General features: G+C 57.6%; 4 protein-coding genes across 4 annotated transcripts; all 4 read left to right on the top strand.

The window, feature by feature from the left end:
• The first annotated feature begins 48 nt into the window (after positions 1–48).
• Positions 49–2,503, top strand: SCHCODRAFT_02575105 (uncharacterized protein). Its single transcript, XM_003037855.3, has 9 exons — positions 49–632; positions 686–740; positions 796–977; positions 1,030–1,037; positions 1,092–1,284; positions 1,333–1,491; positions 1,542–1,603; positions 1,653–1,666; positions 1,717–2,503. The coding sequence occupies exons 1-9, from the start codon at positions 107–109 to the stop codon at positions 2,318–2,320; spliced, it is 1,803 nt and encodes a 600-aa protein (XP_003037901.1). The 5' UTR covers positions 49–106; the 3' UTR covers positions 2,321–2,503.
• Positions 2,504–2,667: 164 nt separating this feature from the next.
• On the top strand, positions 2,668–5,598 carry SCHCODRAFT_02621902 (uncharacterized protein). Its single transcript, XM_003037854.2, has 7 exons — positions 2,668–3,148; positions 3,492–3,752; positions 3,807–3,956; positions 4,010–4,506; positions 4,560–4,755; positions 4,814–5,056; positions 5,108–5,598. The coding sequence occupies exons 1-7, from the start codon at positions 2,852–2,854 to the stop codon at positions 5,363–5,365; spliced, it is 1,902 nt and encodes a 633-aa protein (XP_003037900.2). The 5' UTR covers positions 2,668–2,851; the 3' UTR covers positions 5,366–5,598.
• Positions 5,599–5,740: 142 nt separating this feature from the next.
• SCHCODRAFT_02621898 (uncharacterized protein) lies at positions 5,741–8,654 on the top strand. The gene is made up of 7 exons (XM_050345087.1): positions 5,741–5,942; positions 6,003–6,062; positions 6,165–6,769; positions 6,852–7,009; positions 7,381–7,531; positions 7,607–7,742; positions 7,793–8,654. The coding sequence occupies exons 1-7, from the start codon at positions 5,885–5,887 to the stop codon at positions 8,458–8,460; spliced, it is 1,836 nt and encodes a 611-aa protein (XP_050200467.1). The 5' UTR covers positions 5,741–5,884; the 3' UTR covers positions 8,461–8,654.
• Positions 8,655–8,767: 113 nt separating this feature from the next.
• On the top strand, positions 8,768–11,154 carry SCHCODRAFT_02621895 (uncharacterized protein). The gene is made up of 2 exons (XM_003037852.2): positions 8,768–9,111; positions 9,160–11,154. Exons 1-2 carry the CDS (start codon positions 8,822–8,824, stop codon positions 10,445–10,447), a joined length of 1,578 nt encoding a protein of 525 aa, XP_003037898.2. The 5' UTR covers positions 8,768–8,821; the 3' UTR covers positions 10,448–11,154.
• Positions 11,155–11,237: the final 83 nt, after the last annotated feature.

Raw genomic sequence — 11,237 nt, 5'->3', positions numbered from 1 at the left:
CCAATTGATCATTGCCAACGACAATAACCCAACGCACGTGGGATTATCATGGACTTGTCCTGAACACTCACCGCCCAGACTAGGGCTACACCAGCCCACCTCCAACATGCCCTCCGTTCGCGTTAGGCGGAGCACCTACTTCAATCTCAATGACTCTAGTCCTCAACCTGAACCTCGACCTCTCACAACGATCTTCTCCTCTCAGCCCTCCTCTGCGCCGGGCCGACGTCGTGCACATACCATAGATGGCGCACAGGATACCTCCCGGAACGCCACTGTAATCCAGGGTCCGACAGGGGACAGCTCGCAGGATGAATTTCGACGCACACTATTTGAGACGACCAGGAGTAGGGTGCAATCGCAATGCGTGAAGCCCCCGCGCCGGCCAAGGCTGTCCTTCCTCGAGGGGTCAGCGTCCACGTCGAGGTCACCCGAGAGGCGGAGGCCGCGATCTGCAGGGAGCGAGATGGTCACCGTGGAGGGCGCGAGCGCGGACGTGCGACTCCCCGCGCAGGGCACCGATCAGAGCCTCATTGGAAGCGCACTCAGCCTCACGAGCACTCGGCAGTCTGCCGACCCCTTTGGCGATCAACACCACCATGACAATATTGTCGAACATCTCGACGTGATAGGTGCGCAGCCCGCTCATTCTCCTGCCTATACTAACCTCCTGTGTGCGCCACAGACCCCCAAGTCGGCACAGTTGCCAATCTCACGAACGCCGCGAACGCTATCATCGTGTACGTCCTCCACCCGTACCCTCCCCACGACTTCGGCTAATGTACTGCACTTCAGTCCACCGATTACCGGCTACCCCAAGTTCCGCAAGCCCATCGTCACTCTTGACGATGGACCCAGGGATCCCGAGACTGCATCGCACCACGAAGATGCCCTAGACCGACACGTCGAGGACGTCATGAGACGCCGAGCCCGCTTCAAGCGCATCATGAAGGGCGTCTGGTCCTTCCTGAAGACTCGTGAGCTCGCTCATTCCACTTTACCTTGGCAGGTCGCTCATGGTGCCCGCAGCTATCGGTGTTCGTATATGTTGCCTGAACCACCTCGTCCCCACGCTGAAGCCACTGTATTAGGTTCTTACGGCGATATACGGCTTTTTGGTTGTGTTCTGGGGCGCCGCTATCGTCCTGTTCCTCGCCAGGATCATCAACCTACACAATAATAATCTCCAGAATTATTGGATCGAACTCTCGTCGCAAGTCACTAACGGCTTGTTCACGGTCACTGGTATTGGCCTAATTCCGCAGCGAACCCTCGACACCTATCGTGAGTTCCACATTTCATCAGTTCCGCACTGGACTAACGCCTGGACAGGTATACTAAAGATATGGCGCTATAAGCGATTGACGAGAAAGCTTCGCAAGAGGGCTGGACTACCGACACTCTTCGACGAAGATGATCTACCAGACCCTGATTACGATCCAAACTACGTTCATGTCCTGACGCCGAAACAGCAAGCCGACTTGCAAAGACGTATGTCGCCGTTGTCTGGCTTCATGACATCCGCTCACATGTTTTTGCAGAACAGCGCAAGTTCGCGCATTCCCAAACTTGGTATCGAGCGCACGGAACGGAAACGCATAGGGTGAGCTCTCAGTATCTACGGATGCTGCCCATGCTCACAGCATCTACAGGCATTTCCTATCAAGTCTGCGGCCCTCATTTGCTGCGCGACCCCGTACTGACGAGCATCTATAGCATGGCCCTCCTCATCTGTCTCTTCAATGACGGCAACTCGATATTCCAGATCTTCCTATGCGGCACTATGTGGGGGCTCAACCGATTCGAGCGACCCGCGTGGACGACTGGATGTCTGATCCCACTGAGCTTCTTGTGCGGCATTGCGTCGGCCGTCTTCATCTGGCGAGGCGGCGAGCGCACGAAGCGAGTGGAGGAGGTCCGTGAACGCCTACGCGCAGCGCTCGGAAAGGACAATCCTTTCGTACCTTCGGAAAAGGAGCCATCGGTGGTAGCGCCGAGCTCGCAGTCTGCCAATGGGGAGGGCGCGACGTCGGATATGCCACGAGCGACCAGCCCAGGGGACGCGTCGACGTTGCATGTCGATACGCAAAAGGGCGGCACGACAGGGTCGCACGACGGGAAGGCGAGCCCTACGAATACAGAGGACAACAGTCCTACAGGTACTTGGGGCGCCAGTCCAACGAGTATTGGGGGCGATAGTCCCACCTGCACCGAGGGCGACAGTCCGAAGGTTCCTTCGATATCTGTCCTAGGCGAGCAGATCACGGTGTGTCCTGGCGAGAAGGACATTACGCTTACGCACACGGAGAAGGAGGTTTAATCTTGTCAAGTTTGTGCTCATTGTTGTGTGTATTCATCTCGCGGACGACAGATAGTGCTTTAGTGTACGAGTATCTAATGCGCAGACTATCTTTGTGCTCGTTTAATAGAGCGTCGTCCCAGTGGCTTGACTCGGCATGGAAAATTTTACTCCTGTGCTCGATACGATGCAGACTGTCGGCTGTACATCGCGTAAAGCTCGCTCGATACGTGTTTTTGCATCGGCTAGCGATGGAGCAAGGGAGGCTTGGTGGCCTGGACGCCACTTCGGCGCTGGCCGGCGGAGTTCCAATCTGGGAATTTTCGCTTTGTCAGGGTCAGCTGGCATCACCAGCTCATCGTTTGCAACGACCATCATCGTCGTTCCTCGTCAGCGCTTTCGTTGTCTTTGTGCACGCCGTGTGAGACAATTGTAAAGCCACATCGCGTTCGTCAGCCATCGCTCTTCCCCTTTCCCCCATATCCGCCACCACCACAGTAAAGTTATCCGAACAACGAGCCAATCCGCTCATCCCTATAGCCTGAGTTCAGGATGGCTTCCTACTCCCAACCCTCATACCAACAGCCGTACTACGGTACCCCGTATCAGCAAGCTCCGCCGGCTCCTATGATGGGCGGCGGCTACTATGGTGCACCGCAAGGATATCCTATGCCCCAAGCGCCAGTGTACCAGATGGATGCAGCCTCGTTCCGCAGAGAATTCACGACCAGGTTAGCGGAACTGAACGTCAACTCGCGCCCTCTTATCCAGGGACTTTCGGCGCTCGCTCACGACCACGTACGCTATGGAGATATTGCCGCGCAGTGTTTGGAGGCGCATATACGCAGGGTGAGTGCCCGCGCCTATCATGATCCCTTGACCTCCATTGTGCCCCTGCCACCACTTCGTCGACGCTTGTGTCGTCTCGTATGCGCTGCGGCTTGTCGTCGCCAAGGGCATCGCCAGATTGGCCCTTGTGCAGAGCGGGAACGTTACTGGATAGAGTACATACATAGACTACCTACCACCTGGCAAAAAGAGAGAGAAAGACGTGAAAGCGTTAAGCGCTATCAATTGTCGATTGAATTGCCGTCGTACTCGCAGCAGTCGGTGATTCTGCTTCCCCTTGCTCATGCCCTTGGTTCTGTCTGTCGTGTTGATTGCTGACTAATCATTTTGATCGTAAATCCAGGTTCCGCCGTGGATGAAGTTGCCCGCCTGGTACTTGCTAGACGCGATCTCGAAGAACCTCTATGATCCTTATGCTCGTCACTTTGCTGCCTTCGTCACCCCCCTCTTCCTCGAGTCATATGGTCAGGTCGACGAGGGGACTCGTAGCAAGATGGTCGAGATGCTCCTAACGTGGCGCACCGGCGCCCCAGGTGGTCAACAACTATTCGGCGTTGCCAACCAAATCGCCATCGAGCGCGGCATATGGGGGGATGGGAACACTGTGAGATCCAAGCAGTCGCGGAAGAAATCCCAGCTCACCCGTCGACTCCAAAAGCACACCAACGCGTCTGCGCCCGGTCCCAGTCGATTGTCGAAGACGCAAGTCCTTAGCGAGCTAGAGTTTGCACTGGGTCAGAAGGAACGCGCACTGCAGTCGAACCCCTACGACACAACTTCGCAGACCCATGTCGCCGTCTTGACGCAGGTGCGTCATTCATAACCTACTTCCTTGGACGCACGATGCTGACCCTGTTGCAGTTGCGTAAACTAGTAGAAGCCGGCGTTTCTCAGGATGAGTTGCAACAAATTCTTACCCAGCTACGAGCCCTTGTTCGTCCGCCTACGGCCCCTCCTGCTCCCGCGCCTGTTCCTACACCACCCGTCCATGTCCCAACGCCTCAACCTCAATGGTCTGCACCGACCCCTCAACCTGCTGCGCCTACGTACAATGCCCCAGGACCGTCCAACTACGCGCGCCAGGCCCAACCCCCTCCATATCCTCAACCCATGCAAGATGTCAAGCCGTCCATCTCTGCACCTCCTGCTACCGGAGCTGCACCTCTGCCAGCATTCGATATACACAACATGCTATCCAGTCTCGTCAAAGCCGGTATAGTAACAGCGACAGCTACTCCCGTGAATGGTCTGGGTGATCAGCAACAAACGGATGAGGGCATGGAGAAAGAGGAAAGCCGCTCGTACCGCCGCACCATCCTGCGGCAAAAGGTCAAGCTGAACAGCGCCGAGCTCAGCAGGTAAGCTTTCCCATCATTGATAGGCTCGCACCCTTCTCACGCAAGGGCAATAGGACCAAGCCACCGGTAGTAGATATATTGTATGATAAGCTGCCCGTTCAATGCAAGCAGTGTGGGAGGCGCTTCGGCGAGAGCGCGCAGGGCAGAAAAGACTATCAGTCGCACCTTGACATGCACTTCCGCCAAAACCGCAAGGCGACCCAGGATCTTGGGCGCGGTCACAGCAGGAGCTGGTTCGTCGACTTCGAGGTACGTAAGCTATTCACGCAGATCGAGCAAGCCTCGCTGACATGGGAACGGTGTGTAGGACTGGGTGCACGATGTTGCGGGCGATGTGAAGGGGAAGCGGCGCGCGGATGCGACGAAAGACGAGGCGGCGGAGGAGGAGGCGAAGCGCCATGCGGAGCTGGCCGCGCAGTTTGTAGTGATCCCGCCGGGTGAAGAGGCATTGCCGATGCCGTGTCCTATATGCAAGGAGCACTTGAAGTCGGAGTTCTTGGAAGACGAGGAGGAGTGGGTGTGGAGAAACGCGGTGCGGAAGGAGGACAAGGTGTGTGGTGCAGTCTTCGTCTCATGCACTCTGGCTAACGCATCCGCGTAGCTCTACCACGCAACATGCTATGCTGAAGCGGCATCGTCGAAGACGAAGTCGAGCTTGGTGTCCAGGCTGGTGAACGAGTCAAGGCGGTCAAGCACGCCAGAGCTCAGTGGGAAGAGGCGGACTCCTAGCCCGGTCCCGGACGCGAAGCCCGTTGCGGGTGTGAAGCGGAAGGTTGAGGAGGAAGATGACATGCACCTATTGAGGGCACAGCTAGAGAACTCGCCGCCGTCGAAGAAGGTCGCGTTGGCTGCGTCATAGTGCTCATTCGCCTGAAGGCCGTCTGCTTCGTTGCGGGTCGTTTCTACGTCCGCGCTTCGTCTTCTATATGTTCGCGGCTCCTTTGCTTTATATCTGCGGTTCACTGTTTCGCGGAGGCTGGCTGTATCGTCACGACATTTCTCTATTATTCGTATTATTGCACATCTATATACACGCATAGACCGAATGGAATGTAGCATTGCATGCGGAACTCTGCTCTGTGTGTCGACGCGAATCAAGGAAAAATGGGTGCGGCGGTCAATTTGACGATGTAAGTAGGGATACGCGCTCGAGCCTCGAGGCCAGCTTCCCCGCGATCGGGATCGGTTTTGTGGCGGCCGTCGTTGTTCTCGATTCGCCTGACCCTTTGTTGTTGCCTTCTACCATCACCTCTTATTGCTGTATACCCTCGTAGACAGGCAGTACAACATCAAGCTATTGCCGCTTGCTTCTTGGATGACAATACCTCGCTGCAACTTCTGCAGGTGAGTTGTGTGCGGATTACTGAGCGTGTGTATCATGCAGGCCAGTCAAGATTTCGAGAGACAGCAATATGAGGCACTTGTGAACGCACATGGTAAGTATACTCGTGCTCCTCCACACGCCGGGCGATCTTGATGGCGATCTTGCTCTGCAGGCGCGGGATCGCTGAATGCAGGTCCCGGTGGCGCGCCCATGGGCAGTACGCACTTCTCTGGTGCGTTGCCGCAAATTCGTGTCAGCGGTTTCTCGTAGCTCATGTCTTTCTCATTACTCTCAACCCATCGAATGCATCTATCACTATTGACGTCTCCTTCAGGCCTACACCCATTCGCACCTCAATCGCCATTCTCTCCGACCGGTCCATCACCTTTCGACCAAGCTCAGCAAGCTCAATACCCCTTCTCTCAACCACATTCCCCTTCTCCACATCCCTTCCTATCCCAACAGCAATCCCTCCCATTGAATTATCCATTACCTTTCCCGCAACAATACCCTTCGACGCCGTTTGGTCAATCGCCACAAAACAGCGGGTTCGCATCGTCCTTCAACGGCTTCAACAACTCTGGCAGCGGATTTAGCCAGCCCGGCAACGGCTTTAGCCCGACAGAGCAGTACCTTCCGCCCGACGGCTTCGCGCAGAAGGCCTTTGCCACCCCTTCGCCTCTACCACCATTTGCACCGACGCCTAATGCGTTCGCTGCGCCGTCTAATGCTTTCCATTCAACTTCGCCTAGTACAAATGCTTTTGGTTCGTCGCCTGGCACCTTTGGCTCTTCTTCCAACAGCTTCGCCTCGCCAGCCCATGTACCCGCTCGAGAGCCATCCCCCGAGCCAGAGCCAGAGGCCCCTGCGCTGCCCGACAAGGCATTCAAGCACCATCGGCAGACACTCACGCAGATCGAGAATGATGTGGAGATGCAGGTGCGTAGGTGGTTCACCTTGGGCTCCCCTCCACCTTATCCAAGCCCTCGAATTGTCTCTGTACTAATGCTATCTGGTGCAGCCTCCCGTCTCCGAACAAGACGACCTATACCTTATCCTCGATACCAACATCCTCCTGCACTTCTTCGACGTGCTCGTCCGATTCGTGGAAGACGTGGAGAAGCACGGCGTGCCCCTCGTTGTTGTCGTGCCAGGGATCGTAGTGAGGGAGCTAGATAGGTGAGTGCTATATCATCGTCGCGGGTGCCGTATGAAGTCACTCTTCTTCCCCCGCCGCTTGCATACCCGTACACCTCGCGAGTTCGCTCTCACTTGCTGTGCCATGGGAGACTACTTGCTGTGCGCCTCGCCCACCGTTTCTCCCTCGCATCTCCTATCTACTTCTGCCACGGTGCACTGCCTGTCTTCCTTTGCTATGCGCTGCTGGACCTCGCCATGTCACTAGTAGTGCCTGGGCTTCCCACTGGCCTTCACTCGTTCCGTACTACCGCCCGCTCGTCACCTACCGCCGCTCGCTCGTTTCCACCAACACTCGCTCGTCCTCCCATTGACGGTCGCTTGCTCATTCTTCTACTGACACTCCCTCACAGCCAGAAGAACCGTCGAGACCTGTCATGGGGCTCCCGTCGCGCGTCGACGTGGCTGCTCAAGAAGATTCACGACCAGAAGTCGGCCGTGCGTGGCCAAGCGCTGGGCGATACGATGCGCTCATCGAAGAATTGGACGGTTCGGGAAGATAATGTGAGTGTCCGGCGAGTTTTCGGCCAGTGGCCGGAAATTGTCGCTTTGGGTGCAAATAGTTGATATTCTGCATAGGAACGTGACAATAACAACGACTACGATATCCTCGATTGCTGGAGGTACTTTGCCAGCACAGGAAAGCGCAGCGTCCTCCTTTCGAATGACAACAACCTGCGGTTGGCTGTATCTGTTGAGTGTCAGAACGGCAATGGTACGCGGCCTTCGCCTTGGCTAAAAGTGCGACTGAATGGATCTGCACAGTGCGAGGCGAGGCGATGCAGCCCAAGGCGCACGGATGGAGCAGTCGTGAGATGGCCGAGATGCTCTATGGCAAGGAATACAAATACATGTTCAAGGACTTTGGCGACGACTCGAAGCGGTACACGAAGAAGAAGAATGTCAAGGTGCAGCTCGCGCAGCCTGACGAGGACGCGATGGACATGGACGAGCCGATGAAGGAGCCCGACGACTGGATCCTGCCGAAACATGCGCTCGATATCCTGCACCTGAACGTGGTCAACCACTTTGAGTACCTCCTGCAGATGCTCGTGCAGCGAGCGGCCGGACCCAACCACAGCATCGGGAAGGACACAGGCTCGAGGTACCAGCCCGAGTGGGAGAAGAAGCCGATATCGCAGTGGGTCGCGGCGGACTGCATCGAGTTCCTGCAGAAACAGAGGCGCACGGAGTTTCCCAGCGGCAGCACGGACGAGCGGAGGTTGTGCCGGTTTCTGAGTCGGGAGCACACGCGGGGCGCGGGCGGTCGCCGAGGGGCGATGTGGTCGCGCGCGGACTGGGACCAGAACCTGGCGCTGCTGGAGAGGCTGGCGCAGACGTGGGAGGACGAGGCGATCCAGGAGAGCCTAGTGATCCTGTATCCGGAGTGGGTGTACATCTTTTCGCTGCGGATGACGCCGACGGGGTCGTAGGCGAGGTGGCGGGTGTCTGTTGTACTTAGATCTCGGAGAATCGATGCATGTTGATGTTTCGGTGATGTCCCAGTTGGGCTTTGGCGGCTGGGGGCTGTCCCTGGTGGCGCGTCGAGTGCATCCGCAACACCCAGACCTCGCGTAGTGATCAAGGAACGCGTAAGCGGAAGGGGCAAATGGAGGGGAGGTCCGAGGTGGGCGCCGGCAGTGGCGCGTAAGCCGGGTTGCGTTGCCTGATTGGGGTGTGGTGCCGGTGGATGCCGGAATTTTTGATTTCGGCGGGAGTGATGATGATGGCGGTATCCAACTTGCCCTTTTCCTTTTCGTCTCCCCGCCTCGTCGCTCCCTTCCTCCGCCAATCATGATCCAGCGGCGACGAGTATTCTACATCCTCCTCGTCATCCTAGGACTCGTCCTCGCTGGCACCGTCATCGTCCTCAGTTCCGTCACCTACTACCTCGCCATCGACCCGGACGCCTATCTCTCGGAGACAGAGGTCCCCATCCTCGACAACTCCACCCGCTGGAATGCCTCAGACTACGGCCAGATAGAGCGCATCCCCCGCATCATCCACCAGACATGGAAGTCGGAGACCCTCCCCACTCGTTGGAAGGACATCTCACAGCACTGCCGCGACATAATGCCCGACTAGTAAGCCCGCGCTTCGCCCACCCCGCTGTCACGCTCACCGCGCCCCAGCGAGTACATGCTCTGGACGGACGCGATGGCGCGCGAGTTCATCGCCGAACACTACTCATGGTTCCTTGACACATATGACGACTACCCGTACAACATCCAGCGCGCCGACGCGATCCGCTACTTTGTGCTCCACCACTACGGCGGTGTGTACATCGACCTGGACATCGGCTGCGAGCGTCCCCTCGATCCGCTGCTTGTCAACCCGGTCATACTCCCCAAAACAATCCCCGTCGGTGTGTCCAACGACCTGATGTTCGCCGAGAAGGGGCACCCCTTCCTCGCGCAGACGATCCACAACCTCGTCACCTTCGACCACTCCTGGGTGCTCAACTACCCCACCGTCATGTTCTCTACCGGGCCCATGTTCCTGTCCATGCAGTACTCCATCTTCTCGTCCTCGCATCCGTTCGATCCCCAGATCCGGATCTTGCCCAAGTCGCTCTACGGCAAGAACGCCAAGGAGGGCGAGGCCCCTCACTCGTTCTTCGCGCACTACTACGGTAGCAGCTGGCACGCCGATGACGCGTCGTTCATAGCCTTCCTGAACCACTGGGGCAAGGGTCTCATGTGGGTGGGTCTGGTGGTGCTTGTTTATGGTCTTATCCGCATGATGTGGCCAAGCAAGCAGCGTCGGCACGGCCTGCGTCTCACCGCGCACGACGTCCTTCGGAGCAGCCGCTACGGCAACTGGCAGATCCAACTTGGCGGCTGGTCGACACCCATGTCTGCGTCGTCGCCATCGACACCGGACCCCGAGAGCGCGGACCGACCAGAAGTTCCGCTTCTCGGCCTTCCCTTCGATGTCTCTGCACCGACTTCCCCTGCTTCGTCGGAGGCGTCTACGGCGTTCACGGACTACATTGGGCGCCAACCAGCACCGTCTACCACCGCGCTTGACATTCTCCGTGGCGTTCGGGATCGCGTTGTGGCAATCACAGGCTACGGGGCCCAGGTCCCTGCGCACCGCCGTCGTCATCACCGACACAGGCGTGGCGTCCTCTTCTTCCTGCCTGCCATCTTCGCGCCGGCCCCCGACATCGAGCTTGGCGCGGGCATCGGGCGCAACCCGCCACCGTACACGCCGACGTCGCCGTGGATCCAGCGCCCGGAGAAGGACCCGCAGCGGTTCGTGGAGACTGCGGAGGAGGAGTCTGGCTCGGGCCCGTCGCGCTGGGAGGCACCGACGGCGGACAGCTCCGCCCTGGTGGACTTGGACGAGGCGATTCCGAGGCGGTCGACAGGACCGACTCCGCCGCGCTCCCGGAGCGGATCGCAGCAGCGGATATGATAGACCGACGTGACGACTACCCTTCCCGGCCCTACTCCACGCACAGAGGATACCCTATTATTCGCCCTTCGCATTCTTGCATCTCGCCTTTGCCCGCACGATGTGTTAACATTATCGCTCCCCTCGCATCCACCCACACAATTTCCCCTTTGCCTTCACACAGGTCCCCTCGCCCCACACAACCCCCAACCAAACCCAAAGCACCGTACTTTATACCGCGCAGGTGCCGCGCGCGGGCTTGTCTTCGCGCATACCCAGCGGTCTTCTTGCTTTATCTAATTCTCTTGTCGGGATATGGTACTCGTTCGACTAGTATGCGGGGCGGGGTGGGCTGGTGGTGTGTGTGCGTCTTGCTTGCTTCTGGTGTGTGGAGATGGGCTTTTCTGTCTGTTGGCGCGTCTGTTTGTACTCCTTGGCGTGCCTGTACGTGGTTGGCGTGGGTGGTGCCTTTGACGCGTCTACTCGTGGTCGTTGGCGTGGGTGGTGCCGTCGGCGTGGATGGTGTCGCTAGCGGTGCTAGCGCACGGGTGTCTGGCGGTGGCAGTGACGGTGGCGAGAGACTTTACACATAGTAGGGCTTTGGGCATCGTTGGACACAGAACTCTATTATGCGACACAATGCCTAAAGCCGTCCGTTCTTTTTCTTTCTCCAGTAGCGTGTGGATATATTGTAGACGAAAAGAGAAACAAACACTCATTGTACAAATGCGAGGGATGCAAGAGGAAGCCAACGAAAACAAAAAAGTAAACACGGCGCATGACACCAGTCTGGCATGCTCCTTGGTTCTTG

The sequence above is a fragment of the Schizophyllum commune genome (assembly GCF_000143185.2).
Source record: "Schizophyllum commune H4-8 unplaced genomic scaffold SCHCOscaffold_5, whole genome shotgun sequence".
In the NCBI taxonomy this organism is placed as follows: Eukaryota; Fungi; Basidiomycota; class Agaricomycetes; order Agaricales; family Schizophyllaceae; genus Schizophyllum; species Schizophyllum commune.
Note: the sequence above shows the minus strand (reverse complement) of the source record. Positions and strands in the feature narration are given on the sequence as shown.